Source organism: Hyperolius riggenbachi, chromosome 3, assembly GCF_040937935.1.
Source record: "Hyperolius riggenbachi isolate aHypRig1 chromosome 3, aHypRig1.pri, whole genome shotgun sequence".
Lineage (NCBI taxonomy): Eukaryota > Metazoa > Chordata > Amphibia > Anura > Hyperoliidae > Hyperolius > Hyperolius riggenbachi.
Window position 1 is genome coordinate 21621760 of NC_090648.1, and position 20721 is coordinate 21642480.

At 45.2% G+C, this 20721-nt stretch overlaps 1 protein-coding gene across 1 annotated transcript in view; it reads left to right on the forward strand.

The window, feature by feature from the left end:
• The first annotated feature begins 15559 nt into the window (after nt 1-15559).
• LOC137561919 (olfactory receptor 10A7-like) overlaps nt 15560-20721 on the forward strand; it is a 10173-nt gene continuing 5011 nt past the window's right edge. The window contains exon 1 of the mRNA XM_068273265.1: nt 15560-15577. Within this exon, the coding sequence (XP_068129366.1) occupies nt 15560-15577 (18 nt within the window). The remainder of the gene's footprint in view (nt 15578-20721) is intronic.

Genomic DNA, 20721 nt, shown 5'->3' on the forward strand with positions numbered 1-20721 from the left:
TAAAACATAGAAACTGAAAGCAGAAGTCTTCTCTTATTGTCTCACACTGCCCCTAGTGACAAGTGGCCATTAGAGATGGGCCGAACCTCCGATTTTTGGTTCGCAAACACTGTTCACGAACTTTCGCGGAAGGCTTGGTTTGTGCAAACGTTCGCGAACCGCAATAGACTTCAATGGGGGGGCTAACTTCAAAATTTTGAAAAAATTCTGCTGACTGCAACACTGATAGAAAAGATGGGGTCTAGTACCTGGAGGAAGACATGGTTGAGTGAAATACACATCAAAAGTCCCCGAAAAAAATCTGGATTTAATACAAAGCAGTGTTTTAAGGTCAGAAATTTCATTGAATTCAATTGCAGGCCTACACTGCTTTATGGCATCAGGAATCTCTCTCTCTCACTCCCTCCTTCCCTCCCTCCTCCGGAGGGAGGAGGGTCTCATCTTCCAGGGAATTGTAGTTACATAGTTACATAGTTATTTTGGTTGAAAAAAGACATACGTCCATCGAGTTCAACCAGTATAAAGTACAACACCAGCCTGCTCCCTCACATATCCCTGTTGATCCAGAGGAAGGCGAAAAAACCCTTACAAGGCATGGTCCAACTAGCCCCCAAAGGGAAAAATTCCCTCCCGACCCCAGATGGCAATCAGATAAAATCCCCGGATCAACATCATTAGGCATTACCTAGTAATTGTAGCCATGGATGTCTTTCAACGCAAGAAAAGCATCTAAGCCCCCTTTAAATGCAGGTATAGAGTTTGCCATAACGACTTCCTGTGGCAATGCATTCCACATCTTAATCACTCTTACTGTAAAGAACCCTTTCCTAAATAAATGGCTAAAACGTTTTTCCTCCATGCGCAGATCATGTCCTCTAGTCCTTAGAGAAGGCCTAGGGACAAAAAGCTCATCCGCCAAGCTATTATATTGCCCTCTGATGTATTTATACATGTTAATTAGATCCCCTCTAAGGCGTCATTTCTTACATACCGTGGCTGGGAATTGAACTCAGGTCTCAGGGTGCAGTAGGTAACTCATTTAACCACTATACCACCAACCACACTACATGCTGAAGCCAGCCTAGCATGTACCATTATGATCAATCCAAGAGAAAAATTAGCTTGCTTAATCCACGTAATTGTACTGTATCAAAAGCCAGCTTACATACCGTGGCTGGGAATTTAACCCAGGTCTCAGTGTGCAGTAGGTAACTCATTTAACCACTATACCACCAACCACACTACACGCTGAAGCCAGCCTAGCATGTACCATTATGATCAATCCAAGAGAAAAATTAGCTTGCTTAATCCATGGAATTGTACTATATCAAAAGCCAGCTTACATACCGTGGCTGGGAATTGAACCCAGGTCTCAGTGTTCGGTAAGTAACTCATTTAACCACTATACCACCAACAACACTACATGCTGAAGCCAGCCTAGCATGTACCATTGTGATATACCCAAGAGAAAAATGGTCTCTCTCTCTCTCTCTCTCTAGGACTTGATGCCATTGAAGTGAATTTTCAGCTTAAAACCATCAACGGATACCGGCAGAATTTCACAGGCAATTTCGAAATTCCGCCAGATTGAAAAAGCAATTCTGTTCTGACCAAACGGAACAGAATGACCAATTTCCGCCTAAAATTGCGGAAAATACAATTCCGCGGAAAGCGGTGACCGAGAGAGAGAGAGAGAGAGAGAGAGAGAGAGAGATGCATCTACCTAGCTATCTGTGGTTGTCTTCGGACAACTGTTAAACACAAAAGGCAAGGCCATGCCTGGGTGGGCTTGAACCACCAACCTTGCAGTTAACAGCCAAACGCACTAACTAATTGTGCCACACAGACTGTGTACCACAAAGACTGAGCATGCAGTTGCTGTTGAATGATTTTATGAGGATGTATGTGTGTCTTTTGGAGGCAGGAATTAAGTCTGCTCCAAGAAGTTTCAGCATGTAGTGTTGTTGGTGGTATAGTGGTTAAATGAGTTACCTACCACACACTGCGACCTGGGTTCAATTCCCAGCCATGGTATTTAAGCTGGCTTTTTGATATAGTACAATTCCGTGGATTAAGCAAACTAATTTTTCTCTTGGATTGATCATAATAGTACATGCTAGGCTGGCTTCAGCATGTAGTGTGGTTGGTGGTATAGTAGTTAAATGCATTACCTACTGCACACTGAGACCTGAGTTCAATTCCCAGCCACGGAATTTAAGCTGGCTTTTGAAATACTACAATTCCCTGGAAGATGAGACCCTCCGGGAGGAAAACAGGGAGAGAGGGAATAACAATCAGCTAGGAACAAACCTACAAGATCCTAACTAAACTCTCCCTAGCAGAGTCTGTCAGCAGCTGTCCTTTAACTAATTACTGGAGGCAGACAAGTGAGTAAAACGACTGCAGAACCTTGCCTTTTATAAGGGGGGGTGGGGCTCCAAGAGTGAGTGTAGTCTGATTGGTGACAATGTGCCTGCTGACTGAGATATAGAGGGTCAAAGTTGACCCTCATAGAGCATTATGGGGTGAATCAAACTTCCGGGAAAGTTCGCCTTCGCCGGCGAAGGCGAACCACCCGAAGTTTGCCGGTGAATAGTTCGGGCCATCTCAAGTGGCCATAAATGCACATTATGGCAGTACTAATTAGAAGCTAGGAAATCAAACAAAGAAGAAATAAGAAATAATGTTAAAATAAGTTGGCCTGGAGCACTTGCAAACTTCTAAATAAATTGGCTGCTAAAGGGTTAAAATACATTCATATACAATGTATACATTTTCCCCTAGAGTAAAATGCAGTATAAATGTATTTTTCCAGTGTGTTTGTCTTTTATAGTAAGCAGTAAAAACTTGGCAGGTCTGACAGATTTTGGGTGAGTCAATTTCCTCATGGACAATTCTCAGTACTAACTTTAACCACTTCCCAGCTGAGGGGTTTTATCCCTTGACCACCAGAGCAATTTTCACCTTTCAGTGCTCCTTCCATTCATTCATCTATAACTTTATCATTACTTATCACAATGAAATGAACTATATCTTGTTTTTTCCGCCACCAATTAGGCTTTCTTTAGGTGGGACATTATGCCAAGAATTATTTTATTCTAAATGTGTTTTAATGGGAAAATAGGAAAAATGTGGGGAAAAATTTATTATTTTTCTGTTTTCGGCCTTTATAGTTTTCAAATAATGCATGCTACTGTAATTAAAACCCATGAAATGTATTTGCCCATTTGTCTCAGTTATAAAACCGTTTAAATTATGTCCCTATCACAATGTTTGGCGCCAATATTTTATTTGGAAATAAAGGTGCATTTTTTTTGTTTTGCGTCCATCCCTAATTACAAGCCCATAGTTTATAAAGTAACAGTGTTATACACTCTTGACATAAATATTTAAAAAGTTCAGTCCTTAAGGTAACTATTTATGTATTTTTTATTGTAATTTTTTTTATTACAAAAAAAAAATTGGGGAGTGTGGGAGTTAAGGAGTTCATTTTTTGGGTAAAACTAATGGAATTGTAAGTGAAAAATCCTTTAGGGTGTAGTTTTACTATTTGGCCACAAGATGGCAACAGTAACTTTTTGTTTATTGCGACCTGCAAGCGTCCTTCCGGACGCTCGCAGGAAGTACTAGGAGGCTGTAAGTGTTTTTTTTTTTCACATTGATCACGCTGCTTATCGGATAAGCAGCGGATCATTGCGGGGCTTAGATCAATGAACGGGAATGGATTTTCCCATTCATTGATCTATGGGCGAGCGTCCGGCGGCGTGTTTACTAGCGGGAGTGCGTAAAAGTACGCATTTCTCCATCCCTTGGGGTTAAAGGATGGGAAAAGGGACGGAGAAATGCGTACGGGTGGGGGTAAAGTGGTTAATATAAAAAAACAAAAAACACATGTTGTCAGCAAGTATTTTGCACTTGGATTGAGAAACTGCAGGCAGTTCAATGAGGCGTGCATGAAAAAAGGGTGCCAGGAAAAAAAGAACCCGACTGAATAATCAATTGGTGCCGGTGGATAATAAAATCTTTATAATAATAAACATCGTTGTCGAACTTGGTTAACAATAAGTACCATTTTAAAAACAGATGGGAGATGATAACAATAAAAATCATTAGGTAATTCAACAATACAACTTAACCCAACCCTATTCTCACACAGAGCCCTCCCCTGGTGGTGCCTAGCCCTAACCCCCCCCCCCAGTGGTGCCTAACCCTAACCACTCCCCCGGTGGTGCCTAAACCTAACTAACCCCCATGGTGGCGCCCAACTCATTGGGGTTTCAATACCACCTGTATGCAGATGACACACAACTGTACCTCTCGGCCCCAGACCTTAACTCCCTCCTCAAACGTGTTCCAGACAGACTGCTTGTCTGCTATATCCTCCTTCATGTCCTCTCGCTTCTTAAAACTTAATATGAGTAAAACAGAACTAATAATTTTTCCACCGTCTCTGGCCACCTCTCTGCCTGAAGTTACAATAAATGTTAATAACACTCCCAAAACTTCAGTTCCCAAAGCATGGTGCTTCGGGGTAATATTCGACTCATCTCTTTCTTTTATTATTCATGTTCACGCCATAACCAGCTCCTGCCATCTCCAACTCAAAAACATATCTTGCATCCAACCTTTTCTCACTCAAGACACAACAAAAATGTTAATATATGCTCTTATAATATCTCGTCTGGACTACTGCAACATACTACTTTGTGGACTACCTTCTAAAAGACTGGCCCCATTCCAGTCGGTACTGAACTCAGCTGCTCGTCTCATTCATCTTTCTTCTCAATCTTCCTCTGCTCCCTCTGTCAAGCTCTTCACTGGCTGACAATTAACCAGAGGATCCTTATTCTTTATACTGCTTGGCGTCTCCCCCAATAGCTAGTTTGAAGTGGGGAGAGTTTTAGACTTTATTCATCATGTGTAGACCGCCTACCACCATCACCTCTGTTTTGTCAGCATTCAGCCTCAACCAGCTGGTGTTCATCCAATTTTGTAATTCCTCTATACAGGCATTGATGGATGCTGATGGATCTTGGGTGCCAGGCTTGATGGACAGCTACAGTTGTGTGTCATCTGTGTAACAATGGTATCTTACACCATAGTTTTGGACTATTTTGCCCGCTGGGAGCATGTAGGCTGCAAAGATCAATGTTGATAGCACAGAAATTTGTAGGACTCCATAGAAAATAGCACTGGATTAAGGTAGTGGGTGCCCATTTTTTCCATTCACAAACAGTGAACGCAAACTTTTGCAAATGTTTGCGAAAATGCAAACCACCATAGACTTCAATGGGCAGGTGAATTTTAAAACCTACAAATACTGTTTCTGGACACAAAAGTGATGGAAAGGTTGTGTTAAGGGGTCTAACACCTGGACTGTGGCTAGAGTCCCGAACGGTTAGCCGGCGAACAGTTCCAGGCGAACTTCGGGTGGTTCACCTTCGCCGGCGAAGGCAAACTTTCTCGGAAGTTCGATTCATCCCATATTGCACTATGAGGGTCAGCTTTGACCCTCCACATCACAGTCAGCAGGCACATTGTAGCCAATCCGACTACACTCAGCCCTGGAGCCCCACCCCTCCTTATATAAGGCAGGCTCGCTGGCCATTACACTCACTGATGTACCTGCTAGTAGACAGACTAGGGCGAGCTGCTGCAGATTTTTAGTTAGTTAGTTAGTAAGTTAAGATTAGTTAGGCTCTTGGCTTGTTAGCTTGCTCCTGGCTGAATCTTATTGCTTTAATAGCACCCCTCATTCAAAAGCTCTTTTCAGAGCTAATCCTGTTCTTGTGATCATTTTTTCTCTGTGTGTCAAACTGACACTTGTGTTGCATAGACAGCATTGCTAATTCATACTGTGTGTGTGCCACTGCCAGCAGCCCAGCAGCACATTCAGTGACTACCTGTATGTGTGACAGGGAGCTGCACATTGTACTGCCCAGTACTGCATATACCTACTAGTACCTGTTGTGTTTAGTTAACCCACCTCATCACTGCATATACCTACCTTGGTGTTGAGTGAACCCACCTCACTGCATCTACCTAGCTGTTGTGTTGAGTGAACCCACCTCACTGCATCTAACTACCTTTAGTGTTCAGTGAACCCACCTCACTGCATATAGCTAGCTGTTGTGTTGAGTGAACCCACCTCACTGCATCTAACTACCTTTTGTGTTTAGTGAACCCACCTCACTGCATCTAACTACCTTTGTGTTCAGTAAACCCACCTCACTGCATATACCTAGCTGTTGTGTTGAGTGAACCCACCTCACTGCATCTAACTACCTTTAGTGTTCAGTGAATCCACCTCACTGCGTATATCTAGCTGTTGTGTTGAGTGAACCCACCTCACTGCATCTAACTACCTTTTGTGTTGAGTGAACCCACCTCACTGCATCTAACTACCTTTTGTGCTGAGTGAACCCACTTCACTGCATCTAACTACCTATTGTGTTGAGTGAACCCCCCTCACTTTCATCTAACTACCTCTGTGTTCAGGGAACCCACCTCACTGCATATACCTAACTGTTGTGTTGAGTGAACCCACCTCACTGCATCTAACTACCTTTAGTGTTCAGTGAACCCACCTCAATGCATCTAACTACCTTTAGTGTTCAGTGAACCCACCTCACTGCATATAGCTAGCTGTTGTGTTGAGTGAACCCACCTCACTGCATCTAACTACCTTTTGTGTTGAGTGAACCCACCTCACTGCATCTAACTACCTTTGTGTTCAGTGAACCCAACTCACTGCATATACCTAGCTGTTCTGTTGAGTGAACCCACCTCACTGCATCTAACTACCTTTTGAGTTGAGTGAACTGACCTCACTGCATCTAACTACCTATTGTGTTGAGTGAACTCACCTCACTGCATCTAACTACCTTTGTTTTCAGTGAACCCACCTAACTGCATATACCTAGCTGTTGTGTTGAGTGAACCCACCTCACTGCATCTAACTACCTTTGTGTTCAGTGAACCCACCTCACTGCATATACCTAGAATCCCCCTGAGATGGACAAAATGGACAAACCAGGTAGAGGAAGAGGTAGAGGCAGACCCAGAGGAAGGCCACCTGGCAGCGTAAGGTCTGTGCGAGGTCATGTTGATGTGATTTTGTGCGGACCTGGCCCAAAGTACAGTGCTCAGAAGAAGGCACATGCCATCACTTCCCAAAATTGTGAGGACGTGGTTGAGTATTTAACACAGAACACCTCATCTCCCAGTAACGATCTGTGAAGATCAGTGTAACACCCAGAGCCTTGATTATTGGTGATCCGCAGAATCACCAATAATACAAGGATTGACCCTATTATATAGCAATCTGCGGAATTGCTAATAATGCAGGTAGATCAAAAAGGGAGTAGACACACGAACAGTGCAACAAAATACAATGCAGAATAAATACACAAGTTTGTTGAAATATCCACCACTCAGTAATTCCTCAGAGGTGTGGTTATCTCTGAATGGGAACACCGTGTGTGAGATCCTCCAAAGGAAGCAGTGGAGGAATCTCGGCCTCTGGCAGTAACGGTCTGCTAGGGCGGGCGTCTCAGAGAGGCAAGGCTCAGATAGTTACCCTACAGTGGGAGACGTTCCACTAAAGGGAGAAAGGTCAGACAAATAGAGGTTCGGCAACAGATCAGGCGGCAACAGTACAGAAACGTGAGACTAGAGAATAGTCAGAAACCAAGCCAATAGTCGATAACGGTACAGGCTGGCAAAGTACAGAATCAGAAAACAGAAGGATGGTCAAGACAGGCACAGAGTCATATACAACAAATCAATACAGTTCAATATGCGTATATACTGGCGATAAACCAGTATATAACGCAGTATCAAATACAAGACAGGCTAAGTGTAACAAGAGCCGGGGTCCCACCGGATTGTCACACGGGAACTGACTAGGTCTGAGTGCTGACACAGGGTATCGCAAACACAGACGAAGTGTGACTGAAAAGCACTTCCTTATATACTGCCTGGGAGAGAAGTCTCCACCCCAAGCAGCAACCAATCAGGGCAGACAAAAAGACACACTTTCTAGGGGTATAAAGGCATGCCTGGCATGCGCGCGCACCCCCTAGAAGCAAGATGGCAGAGCCCTAATGTGCAGCACGCCGGTGAGTTTGGCGCAGTGCGCCCCGGAGGATCTTGCACGGCGGATGTGGACAAATTTCCGCATTCCGCATTGTAAAATCCGCATGCTGGAACGGATGCGACCATATTTCCGCAATCCGTCTGGCGTCGTGGAATTTTTGTTACACTCCCGCAGCCACCAGCGCTACTACAAGCACCACATCCGCTGCATTTGACACTTCGCAGGAGTTATTTGGTGTGGAAATCACTGATTCACAGCCAATAATGCTACAACAAGATGAAGGCGCTAAGAAAGTTACACCACCTCATACAGCTGAGTTAGGTGGCGATAGTATGGACGTAACGTGTGAGGAGGGCGATGATGAAGCACCTGATGTTGGTGCAGTTGTGGAGGTGTCTGAGGAAAGCGAAGCTGGGCAGGAGGATTATGATGACGATTATACGGATGCCACGTATGTTCCCAATAGAGGAGATGACCAGGGGGACAGTTCAGAGGGGGAGCCAGTGAGGAGTAGGAGGAGACGAGTCCATGAAAGAAGCAGAGGGTGCTCGTCCTCAGAAACAGCTGGGGCAGTGTCCGGCGCCATGTATTGCCAGCTATGGACAGCCAGCCAACATGCCCTTGAAAGTCAGCTGCTGATGCCACCATAGTGCCATCAACCCAGGGGGGCTCAGCGGTTTGGAAATTTTTTAACGTGTGTACCTCAGATCGGAGCAAAGCCATCTGTTCTCTCTGCCTCCAAAAATTGAGCCGTGGAAAGGCCAACACTCACGTAGGGACAAGTGCCTTATGAAGGCACCTGGAGAAAAGGCACAAACAGCAATGGGAAGAACACCTGAGGAAAAGCAGCACCCAAAAGACAAGCCACCCTCCTTCTCCTCTTTCTCCTTCAGGTGCATCATCTTCAGCCACTTTCTCCCTTGCACCTTGACAGCCAACCTCCTCCACACCGCTTCTGCCATTGAGCAGTTCCTGCTCCTCTGCCCACAGCAGTAGCCAGGTGTCCTTGAAGGAAGTCTTTGAGCGGAAGAAGCCAATTTCTGCCAGTCACCCTCTTGCCCGGCGTCTGACAGCTGGTGTGGCGGAACTATTAGCTCGCTAGCTATTACCATACAAGCTGGTGGAGTCAGAGGCTTTCCGTAAATTTGTGGCCATTGGGACACCGCAGTGGAAGATACCAGGCCACAATTATTTTTCACAAAAGGCCATACCCAAACTGTACCGTACAGTTGAGAGGCAAGTGGTGTCATCTCTTGCGAAGAACGTTGGGTCAAGGGTCCACCTGACCACGGATACCTGGTCTGCCAAGCACGGGCAGGGCCGCTACATTACGTACACAGCCCATTGGGTCAACCTGGTGACCGATGGCAAACATGGAGTACGTAGCTGCGCTGCAGACCAACTCGTGACACCTCCACGGCTTGCAGGCAGGCCTCCTGCCACCTCCTCTCCTTTTCCTCCTGCTACATCCTCTTCAATGTCATCCTCCTCCTTGGCTGAGTGGCAGTTCAACTCTAGTGGTGCTGCCATCTCCTCCTCTCCAGCTACACAGCCCCATCTCCCCAGAGCCTACGCTGCATGCCAGGTACGACGGTGTCATGCCATTTTAGACATGTCTTGCCTCAAAGCAGAGAGTCACACTGGACCAACTCTCCTGGCTGCTCTTAACAAAGAGGTGGAGTAATAGCTGACCCCGCACCAGCTGGAGATCGGCAATATGGTGTGTGACAACGGCAGCAATCTCCTTTCCGCTTTGAATTTGGGAAAGCTGACACATGTACCCTGCATGGCACATGTGCTGAATCTGGTCATGCAAAGATTTGTGTCAAAGTACCCAGGCTTAGAGGATGTCCTGAAGCAGGCCAGGAAGTTGTGTGGGCATTTCAGGTGGTCTTACATGGCCATGGCACGCTTTGGGGACATTCAGCGGAGAAACAACTTGCCGGTGAGACGCCTCATTTGCGATAGCCCGACTCGCTGGAATTCCACCCTGCTATGTTCTCTCGCCTGCTAGACCAGGAGAAACCCGTCACCCAGTACCTGTACAATTACAGTAGAAGGACACAATCTGGGAAGATAGGGATGTTCTGGCCACCGAACTGGACACTGATGCGAAATGCATGCAGGATCATGCAGCCATTTGAGGAGGTGACCAACCTGGTGAGTCGCAGTGAAAGCACCATCAGCGACTTGATCCCCTATGCTTACTTCCTTGAGCGTGCCATGCGTAGAGTGGTGGATCAAGCTGTGGAGGAGCGTGAAGAGGAAAAGTTATGGCAGAAAGCGTTGTGGGATCAATTCACATCAGAACCAGATATTTGCTCAAAACCTGCAGCAGCACAGAGAGGTGGAGGAGGAAAAAGAGTTGTGTGGGGAAGAAGAGGAGTCAGACTCGGATGATGAGGAAGGTGTTTCTGTGGAGGAGGAAGAGGCGGCGGCAGAAGAACAACCGCAGCAGGTGTCGCAGGGGGATTCTGCTGCTCCACGTTCCCGTGGTATTGTTCGTGGCTGGGGGGAGGAAGAGGACTTGTGTGACGTCACTCAGGAAGAGCAAGAGGAGATGGAGAGTACGTCTGGATCCAACTTTGTGCATATGGCCTCTTTCATGTTGTCCAGCCTATTGAGGGACCCCCGTATCAAAAAACTCAAGGGGAATGACCTGTACTGGGTGGCCACGCTACTAGACCCTCGGTACCGGCACAAAGTGGCAGACCTGTTACCAACTCAACAGAAGGCGGAAAGGATGCAGCACTTGTAGAACAAGCTGGCAATGATGCTTTACAATGCGTTTAAGGGTGATGTGACAGCACAACGCAATAAAGGTACCACTGGCAGTAATCCTCCTCCTCCCAAGTCCACGCGGGCAACGATAGGATGCTCCAGCGATCTCAGGGTGATGTCGGACATGCGGACATTCTTTAGTCCAACGCCTCGCTATAGCCCTTCTGGATCCACCCTCCACCAATGCCTGGACCGGCAGGTAGCCGACTACCTGGCCTTAACTGTGGATGTAGACAATGTGAGCAGCGACGATGAGCCCTTGGTCTACTGGATGCAAAAGTTTGACCTGTGGCTAGAGCTATCCCAATTTGCCATCCAACTTCTCTCTTGCCCTGCCGCAAGCGTCCTGTCAGAAAGGACCTTCAGTGCAGCTGGAGGCATTGTCACTGAGAAGAGAAGTCGCTTAAGTCAAAAAAGTGTTCAGTACCTCGCCTTTATCAAAATGAATGAGGCATGGATCCCGGAGGGTTACTGTCTGACCAAAGACTAAGTCAGTCCCCACACACAGCATCTCTGCCTGCAGGCCGCATGCCTTCTCCGCCACCACCAACAGGGTCCAGGGCTCTAGGCGGATTTCTGAATTTTTAAGGCCGCTGCTAGCAGCGGCCGCTATACTAATTTTTCTGGTGCGTGTACATGCCCGCCTAATTTTTCTGGCTGCACTGTGGCTGCAAAAACAAAACAAAAGGCATGTACATGTGCCCAATTCCCCTTTGTGATCATTACCTTGCCACAGTAAAGGGGCTTGCGTATCACAATGAAGCAATGACTGCCGGCTATATGAGTGTCTCGGGTGGGGGTGGCACACCAAAGATAATAAGGTCGTTGCTTCATTGTGGTCAGACCAAATTTGATCAGCTGGACAGTCACTGTTGTTCTATCATTGAGCTACCACAGCCCGGCGACCATATGGGCTGGAAAACCGCCACGGCCTGCACTCTTGCCATGGTGCGCATCAGTCCAGCACGGCCGTCACTACGCAAACAGCTGTTTGCGGTGCGTTACACAGTGAGTTTGGTGTGTCAGTGTGAAGCAGTACTCTAATTACACTCCCTGATTGATGTATACACATGCAAGATGTTTGAAAGCACTTTAGGCCTGCAATTTAGCATTCAATGGGATTTTGGCCCTTAAAACGCTGCTTTGCGTCAAATCTAGATTTTTCCCCGGGACTATGGGCATGTATCCCACTCCGCCATGCCCCCCTCCAGGTGTTAGACCCCTTGAAACATGTTTTCCATCACTTTTGTGGCCAGCATAATTTTTCCCAGTTTTCAAACTTCGCCTCCCCATTGCAGTCTATTGTGGTTCGCGAAAGTTCGCGCAAACCGAACCTCCCACGGAGGTTCGCAAACCGAAAATCGGAGGTTCGCGACATCTCTAATTGTGGCATGCTAGAGGGATTCCATGGCAAAAGTCCCACCAAAAATTACACACAGTCGGGTTTTAACCCCTAAAGGGCAGCAAATAGTGTGCACACAGCTCTGGGTGTCAGTGGGCTGTAAAGTGTCACAGACACACAAAAAAAAAAAACACAGGAGACCGATGCACTAGCCCTCGAAAGGGCTGTTTGGGGTGTTTTCACAGCAAGTGAGCAACAAGAACATAGGCCTAGCTAATGCTTTCCCCTACCTATCTGCAGAAAGTCTGACTCTGCTCTCACTATCAGTCAGCAGCCAGCAGAGAATGAATCCAATATGGCCACAGCAACTGCTTTTTAGGGGGGTGAGGGTCCAGGAGTTGGTGATAGCTGTTCCATCAATTACATCATGCTGCTTTTAAAGCAATAAAGAGCTATTGAAATATTATTGGCGGTGCTGACTCGATTGGAAACAAATTACTCAGACTAATGACGTTTCATTGCTGTGCCTTTTCCCGAATCCTGATGGAAACAGATGTCACATACGTTGTTATGTGTAAGCCTTACTTCTAGCTGGTTGCTGACTATGTTCTGAATAACTTTTGATAGGAATGGTAAGTTTGCCACAGGTCTGTAGTAGGCCACCAAATCAGGATCCAGTTATGCAAAACAATACAAAAAGCAGAGCGCTCAACAGATAGCATAATTCTATATGTTGAGCGACCTGCTTTTTGTATTGTTTTGTTTATTTTGAGTGTCACACACACTTTCATGCAGTAAGCGAACCAGAGAGTTACTAGATGAAATAAGCGAGGAGGTTAAGTGAGGAGCGCAGGGTTACTAATTTTAATTTTAGGATCCAGTTATGGTTTCTCCAAAAGGGGTTTTATTATCGCTTTCTATAGTACTTCTGGGTACAGTCCATTTTGCAAGGAGCACTGAGTTATTTTGCATAGTGCTGGTCTGATCAGCTCTGGGCACTGCATTGAGGGGTCATTTGAGGGGCCAGCTGTCACAGGTGGGGGGGGGGGAGACTTTGGATGAGAACACCGAAATCTTCTTCACTCAAAGTGTCAAAGACTTGTCATGGTGGTACGGTAGTAGGTACATGCAAAGTCCCGGGGTCAATTGATGTTGTTGGTATAATTCTCGGATGAATGGCAGACACTTTGTTTGTGAAAAGGGCAGATTATCTTTCACTTCTTTCCCTGGAGAATGTGGTTGGGGGTTTTAGCCATGATGGATTGCAGAGTTTTTTCACTGTGTGAAACTGTGTATTGTTTGAGGTGATGGGCTAGGATGGATATGTACTCCTCAGCAGTGCTGCTCGGATACCACTTTTCACTATCTGGATCTAATTCTGATCTGGATACCCAGAAGAAAACCTCTTGGAGTCTGCAAAAAGCTTGAGACTGGGGCGGAGGTTCACCTTCCAGCAGGACAGCATATGAGAAAAAAAGTAGTTCCTGGAACTCCACAGGTATAGTCATTATGAAAAACCACTAGGTGGGAGCATAGGACTGTGAGAGTAGATACTGGGAATACAATAGTAGACAGACCCTGCTTCAAATTCAAAATTGAAAAGACTTTATTCAAATTGTAGACAACACTGTATCGACACAAAGTGCCACTTTACAATCATAAAATCCTCACTGCAGTTGTTAGTAGCGCAGCCGGCTGGGCTCACACTGACAGCACACTTCACTCAATCAGGCACACCAGGGATCCCATCATACCTATACTTAGCAATGGATACTGTTAGCTAGAGGTAGCAAAGCAAGCACAGAGAAAGTCCCGCAAGCAGCTATCCACAACAGCACATAAGGTCTCAGCAGAAAGGGAAGCTTCATATAAGTCCGCAGTGTTTAGTGCATCAGCACATGCAGTTAGTATAAACAAGCTGCCTCACTGAGGCTCTCACCACTCAGTAGACCAGTAGCACAACTGTCGTTTATCCAACCGCTGTTAGGGAGTAAGTTGCTTCGTTAATGGTATCCTCCACTGCAGTCAGTTCACATGCCCGAGATAGCAATGGAGATCCCTCTGATGTCCATGAGGAGACGTGTGCACACGTGTTCAGCCAGCTTTAGGTGTTATCAGCCATATAGCCCCTCTTGTATGTTGCCTCCCGAAAGGTCACCCGGCGCCAGGCTCCTCCGTAGGCTTCAGGCAGGGTTAACGGCCAGGCAGCGCTTGGTGGGCAGTGAGGACGCCTTCACCACGCGTATCGGCCGCTTCCGGCCTTAATCATGTGATCTAGAGGCGGGTTTCTGAGCTTGACGTTTTATAGCGTCATGCGTTATTGCGGCCGAGCTTGCGTATACCTCTATCGCCATCTTGTGGATATTTTACTTAGCACACTTCCCAGCCAAGGCTTCAAAAGATACGCATAGATACAGACATTTAGTCGCATTGACTTTTTTGCCATCTTGTGGTGGTTTAATAAACTGCATCACAGAAATTAATATGGTGTCTCCCATTGGTGGGGACAACACAGTTCATGCCATCTAGTGGGTGCTTCGATTATCTTGGTTCAAATAGTATGTACATGCTTGCTTTCATAAAGACTATTTCTACTGGAACATTTAAACACTTAAATTCATAGTACATTTGTCTTAGTCTTAGCTTTATTCTTCCACATTATTTTGGGCATTACTGCGCTCCACACGAATGCTTTATACTGCAATAATTTTCAGCTACCCACATAAATACATGGTTTTGGACATGGCTGCTCATTATAAGGTATTAATGTCATCAAATTAAAGTGGGATAGGACTAAGAGGCTCAAAGAGATTAGCACAGAGGAGATTTAACTATAAGATGGGCACCAATATTTCAAAGGCCCGGAAATTTCATAGCCCTACAAATACGAAGCAAAGCTAAACTCAGTATTGAGACCATTTGGTGTTAATGTGCCCAAAAGGTAAATCCATCGTGTCTCAATTTGTCTTAATCTTTTATCAAGGTCGCCCCCCCTAGTTGGTAATTCCATCCTGTAAATTCCTTTAAATTTTAACAATTCAGGGTTTGCATTATGAAACAAGTGGAAATGTACCCCTACAGGTGATTTATCAAAGTTGTCTTTGCTCCTGATGACTGACATATGCTTTTGAATGCGTTTTTTTAGTTCACCAGTAGTTTTACATACATATAGTAGCTGACAGGGGCATTCAAGTACATAAATTACAAACTTTGTATCGCAATTTATGAATTTTTTAAGCTCAAATTCACGGCTATTTGGGGCATTTCTGAATGTGGTGGTACAGTCAACTAGGCTACACACATTACACCTACCGCATGTGTGCATACCCTTTGGTTGAATGTGGGAGCCCAACCATGTAGTTTTAGCTTTTATTCTGGTTGGGTTATATTCTGATTTCACCAACATATCTTTGAGGTTTGGGGCTCTTCTAGCTGTAAGTAACGGTCGTTCACCAACAATCTCTTTTAGGTCCAGTTGTAGGATGTGCCAATTCTTGGCTAGAGTTCGTCTTAACTTTGCCCAATGGGAACCATAGCGTGTCACCATTCTGACCGGTCCTGGTCTGTCTCTGTCACGTCTACTATTGGCCAGAAGTTGAGTACGCTCTGTTTTCTCTGCTCTGGTCCTAGCTATCTTGATAGTCTCCATGTCATAACTACGTTCCAGAAACCTCTTTTCCGTCGTCTCTAATTCAATTTCAAAGTCCCGATCCTGCGTACAATTCCTACGCGCCCTGAGCATCTGTCCTACCGGTATGCCCTTAACAAGTGATGGTGGGTGAAAGCTACCCGCATGTAATATTGTATTTCCTGCCGTGGGTTTTCTATAGGTCTAAGTAATTAAGGTATTCTTGCATTTTTCAATAGTCAGGTCCAGGAAGGTGATCTTATTGTCATTTATATCAAAGGTTAGTCTGATATTTCTATCATTCCGATTTAATTGGTCCAGGAATGACCCAAGCGACCTTTCGGGGCCCCTCCAGATCAGGAGCACGTCATCGATGTAACGAATCCAGAGGGCGGCGTGCGCCCCAAAGTCCAACCTCCCATAAACCTCACTCCGCTCCCACAAACCGAGGTGCAGGCAGGCATAGGCCGGGGCACACGCCGCTCCCATCGACGTGCCCCTGATCTGTCGATAGTAGCTTCTGGCAAAGCGAAAGCAATTATAACCCAAAACAAACTCAAGTAACTCCACTATAAATTGCATCCGCAGTAGGGGGAAACCACCTACCTCACGAATAAAGAACTGTGTGGCCGCAATACCAACCTCATGCGGTATAGAGGTGTATAGACCCTCCACGTCAATTCCAACAAGGAGGTCTGATTCCTGTATCTCAAAACCATCAATGAGTTTAATAACATCACCTGTATCCTTCGCATATGACGGAAGTTCGGCCACCAGTCCCTTGAGGCATCTGTCAAGAAAAATTGAGCAACACTCCAATGGTCCCCCCACTGCTGACACAATCGGACGTCCGGGCGGTGACGTTCTTTTTTTATGTATCTTAGGGGTCAGATATAGCACAGGGACAGTATAGTGCTCAACCTTCATATATGCATATTCATCTGCACTGATAGCACCTGTTAGGGCCCCTTCATCCAGCATCTCATTCAATTTGGTCACTATGTCAGGGAATGGATTGTGTTTCAATTCTGTATAGACCTGTTCGTCCTGCAATTGTCTCATTACTTCACTAACATACTTCTCTTCATCCCAAAGGACAACATTCCCTCCCTTATCGCTGGGCTTCAATACAAACCCTTGAGCTGAGTGTAGTTCAAACAAAGCTTTGCGCTCAGCTTTGGGAATGTTGTCCCGTGTGGGTGGTCTCCAATTCATCTTTGCTAGATCTTTTTCAATAGCCTCATTGAACACTCTAAGGTGTCTATTCATATTAATGGGTGGGAAATACAATGATCTCTTCTTTAGATCAGTGTATTCAATATTTTCATCACCAAGACTATTCTCTAGTATTCCCTCATCCTGTAGGGCCCCCAAGTCAATTAAGGTTTTCCTATCATTAAGGTCCAGGGATATCTCCGCCCCACTAGGGTCAATCTCGTCAGATTGAAATTGCCCATTAGATGTTTGTTGATCTTGATAGAGATATTTTAACTGCACCTTTCTCAGGAACAATTGGACATCCTTATAAACCTCAAATTGGTCACCATGAGTGAAGGGACAAAAAGACAAACCTCTATCCAATAGAGTGTGGTGTTCTGGCTTCAGTTGAAAATGAGATAAATTAACAATATTCTGATCCCCCATTATGGAGGCTGCCACCCTTGATTCATCTACCAGTCCCTCTGACGGGTCTGATTCTTGGCCTGTCTCGGTAGTACTTCCCTTTTCTTCAGAATTGATTTGTTTTCCTCGTAATTTTTCCTGTTCTGGGGGGGTTTTCCCTGGGGGATTTTTTGTTTTTTCCTGTCTTTTTTCCTCTTTCTTATTCTTTTTTCTACCTCTTCTTCCTCTATTTCGTCGTCCATCCCTTCTTCTAAAAAATTCACAGATTTCTCAGAGCCCATGGGGGACCCACTACCAACTGTCTGGTCATCCTCTGATTTATATGTTTCTGACCCATATCTGGTACGTGGGAAATTTGGTTTACATTCAAAATACTCACCATCATTCCAATCCTCAATGTCTCTGAGGAATTTTTTCCTCTTGACATTTTTGATCTTAGTCTGACTATATTCAACTTCCTTCTTTAATTGGGCATTAAATTTCTCAAACTCTGGATGGGACTTGTATTCCTCCATTAGAATCATACTTTGAACTATATCGTTCTCTAACTCATCCATCTGTATCCTTTCTTCTTCTACCATCATTTCCATGATCTCTATTCCTCTACGGATACATCCTGCCTTCCATTTGGTTATAAATCGCTCATTAATTAATTGGCTAGAGGGGCGTACCTTTTCCCTAATACCCCATGGGATGACTTTTTTCTCAATATATGAATCAAGGGTGGCAACCGTCCATTTCTTACGAAGCAATTTTAAGGTGAGCCGCTTGTGATTTCTAAATATTCTCCTCCAAGTTTTGGTCTCATTTTGGGTCCCTCCCCCGTCAACCGGAGCCAGAGTACACTCCTTAAATGTATCAACCATGTCCTCCACCAAAGCATCAGTCAATGCATATGCCATCTTCCTCACAACTCAGAACAATTGATTAAAAAGACAAACCTGGCACTAATAAGTGTCATACAGTGTATAGCACAACAGGTGGAGAAAACAACTCCTTAGGGGTCCTGGGTTCACAGGTAAATATGAATAGCATATGAGAAAAAAAGTAGTTCCTGGAACTCCACAGGTATAGTCATTATGAAAAACCACTAGGTGGGAGCATAGGACTGTGAGAGTAGATACTGGGAATACAATAGTAGACAGACCCTGCTTCAAATTCAAAATTGAAAAGACTTTATTCAAATTGTAGACAACACTGTATCGACACAAAGTGCCACTTTAAAATCATAAAATCCTCACTGCAGTTGTTAGTAGCGCAGCCGGCTGGGCTCACACTGACAGCACACTTCACTCAATCAGGCACACCAGGGATCCCATCATACCTATACTTAGCAATGGATACTGTTGGCTAGAGGTAGCAAAGCAAGCACAGAGAAAGTCCCGCAAGCAGCTATCCACAACAGCACATAAGGTCTCAGCAGAAAGGGAAGCTTCATATAAGTCCGCAGTGTTTAGTGCATCAGCACATGCAGTTAGTATAAACAAGCTGCCTCACTGAGGCTCTCACCACTCAGTAGACCAGTAGCACAACTGTCGTTTATCCAACCGCTGTTAGGGAGTAAGTTGCTTCGTTAATGGTATCCTCCACTGCAGTCAGTTCACATGCCCGAGATAGCAATGGAGATCCCTCTGATGTCCATGAGGAGACGTGTGCACACGTGTTCAGCCAGCTTTAGGTGTTATCAGCCATATAGCCCATTCAAAAGCATTCAAAAGCATATGTCAGTCATCAGGAGCAAAGACAACTTTGATAAATCACCTGTAGGGGTACATTTCCACTTGTTTCATAATGCGAACCCTGAATTGTTAAAATTTAAAGGAATTTACAGGATGGAATTACCAACTAGGGGGGCGACCTTGATAAAAGATTAAGACAAATTGAGACACGATGGATTTACCTTTTGGGTACATTAACACCAAATGGTCTCAATACTGAGTTTAGCTTTGCTTCGTATTTGTAGGGCTATGAAATTTCCGGGCCTTTGAGATATTGGTGCCTATTTTATAGTTAAATCTCCTCTGTGCTAATCTCTTTGAGCCTCTTAGTCCTATCCCACTTTAATTTGATGACATTAATACCTTATAATGAGCAGCCATGTCCAAAACCATGTATGTATGTGGGTAGCTGAAAATTATTGCGGTATAAAGCATTCGTGTGGAGCGCAGTAATGCCCAAAATAATGTGGAAGAATAAAGCTAAGACTAAGACAAATGTACTATGAATTTAAGTGTTTAAATGTTCCAGTAGAAATAGTCTTTATGAAAGCAAGCATGTACATACTATTTGAACCAAGATAATCGAAGAACCCACTAGATGGCATGAACTGTGTTGTCCCCACCAATGGAAGACACCATATTAATTTCTGTGATGCAGTTTATTAAACCACCACAAGATGGCGAAAAAGTCAATGCGACTAAATGTCTGTATCTATGCGTATCTTTTGAAGCCTTGGCTGGGAAGTGTGCTAAGCAAAATATCCACAAGATGGCAATAGAGGTATACGCAAGCTCGGCCGCAATAACGCATGACGCTATAAAACGTCAAGCTCAGAAACCCGCCTCTAGATCACATGATTAAGGCCGGAAGCGGCCGATACGCGTGGTGAAGGCGTCCTCACTGCCCACCAAGCGCTGCCTGGCCGTTAACCCTGCCTGAAGCCTACGGAGGAGCCTGGCGCCGGCTGACCTTTCGGGAGGCAACATACCAGAGGGGCTATATGGCTGATAACACCTAAAGCTGGCTGAACACGTGTGCACACGTCTCCTCATGGACATCAGAGGGATCTCCATTGCTATCTCGGGCATGTGAACTGACTGCAGTGGAGGATACCATTAACGAAGCAACTTACTCCCTAACAGCGGTTGGATAAACGACAGTTGTGCTACTGGTCTACTGAGTGGTGAGAGCCTCAGTGAGGCAGCTTGTTTATACTAACTGCATGTGCTGATGCACTAAACACTGCGGACTTATATGAAGCTTCCCTTTCTGCTGAGACCTTATGTGCTGTTGTGGATAGCTGCTTGCGGGACTTTCTCTGTGCTTGCTTTGCTACCTCTAGCTAACAGTATCCATTGCTAAGTATAGGTATGATGGGATCCCTGGTGTGCCTGATTGAGTGAAGTGTGCTGTCAGTGTGAGCCCAGCCGGCTGCGCTACTAACAACTGCAGTGAGGATTTTATGATTTTAAAGTGGCACTTTGTGTCGATACAGTGTTGTCTACAATTTGAATAAAGTCTTTTCAATTT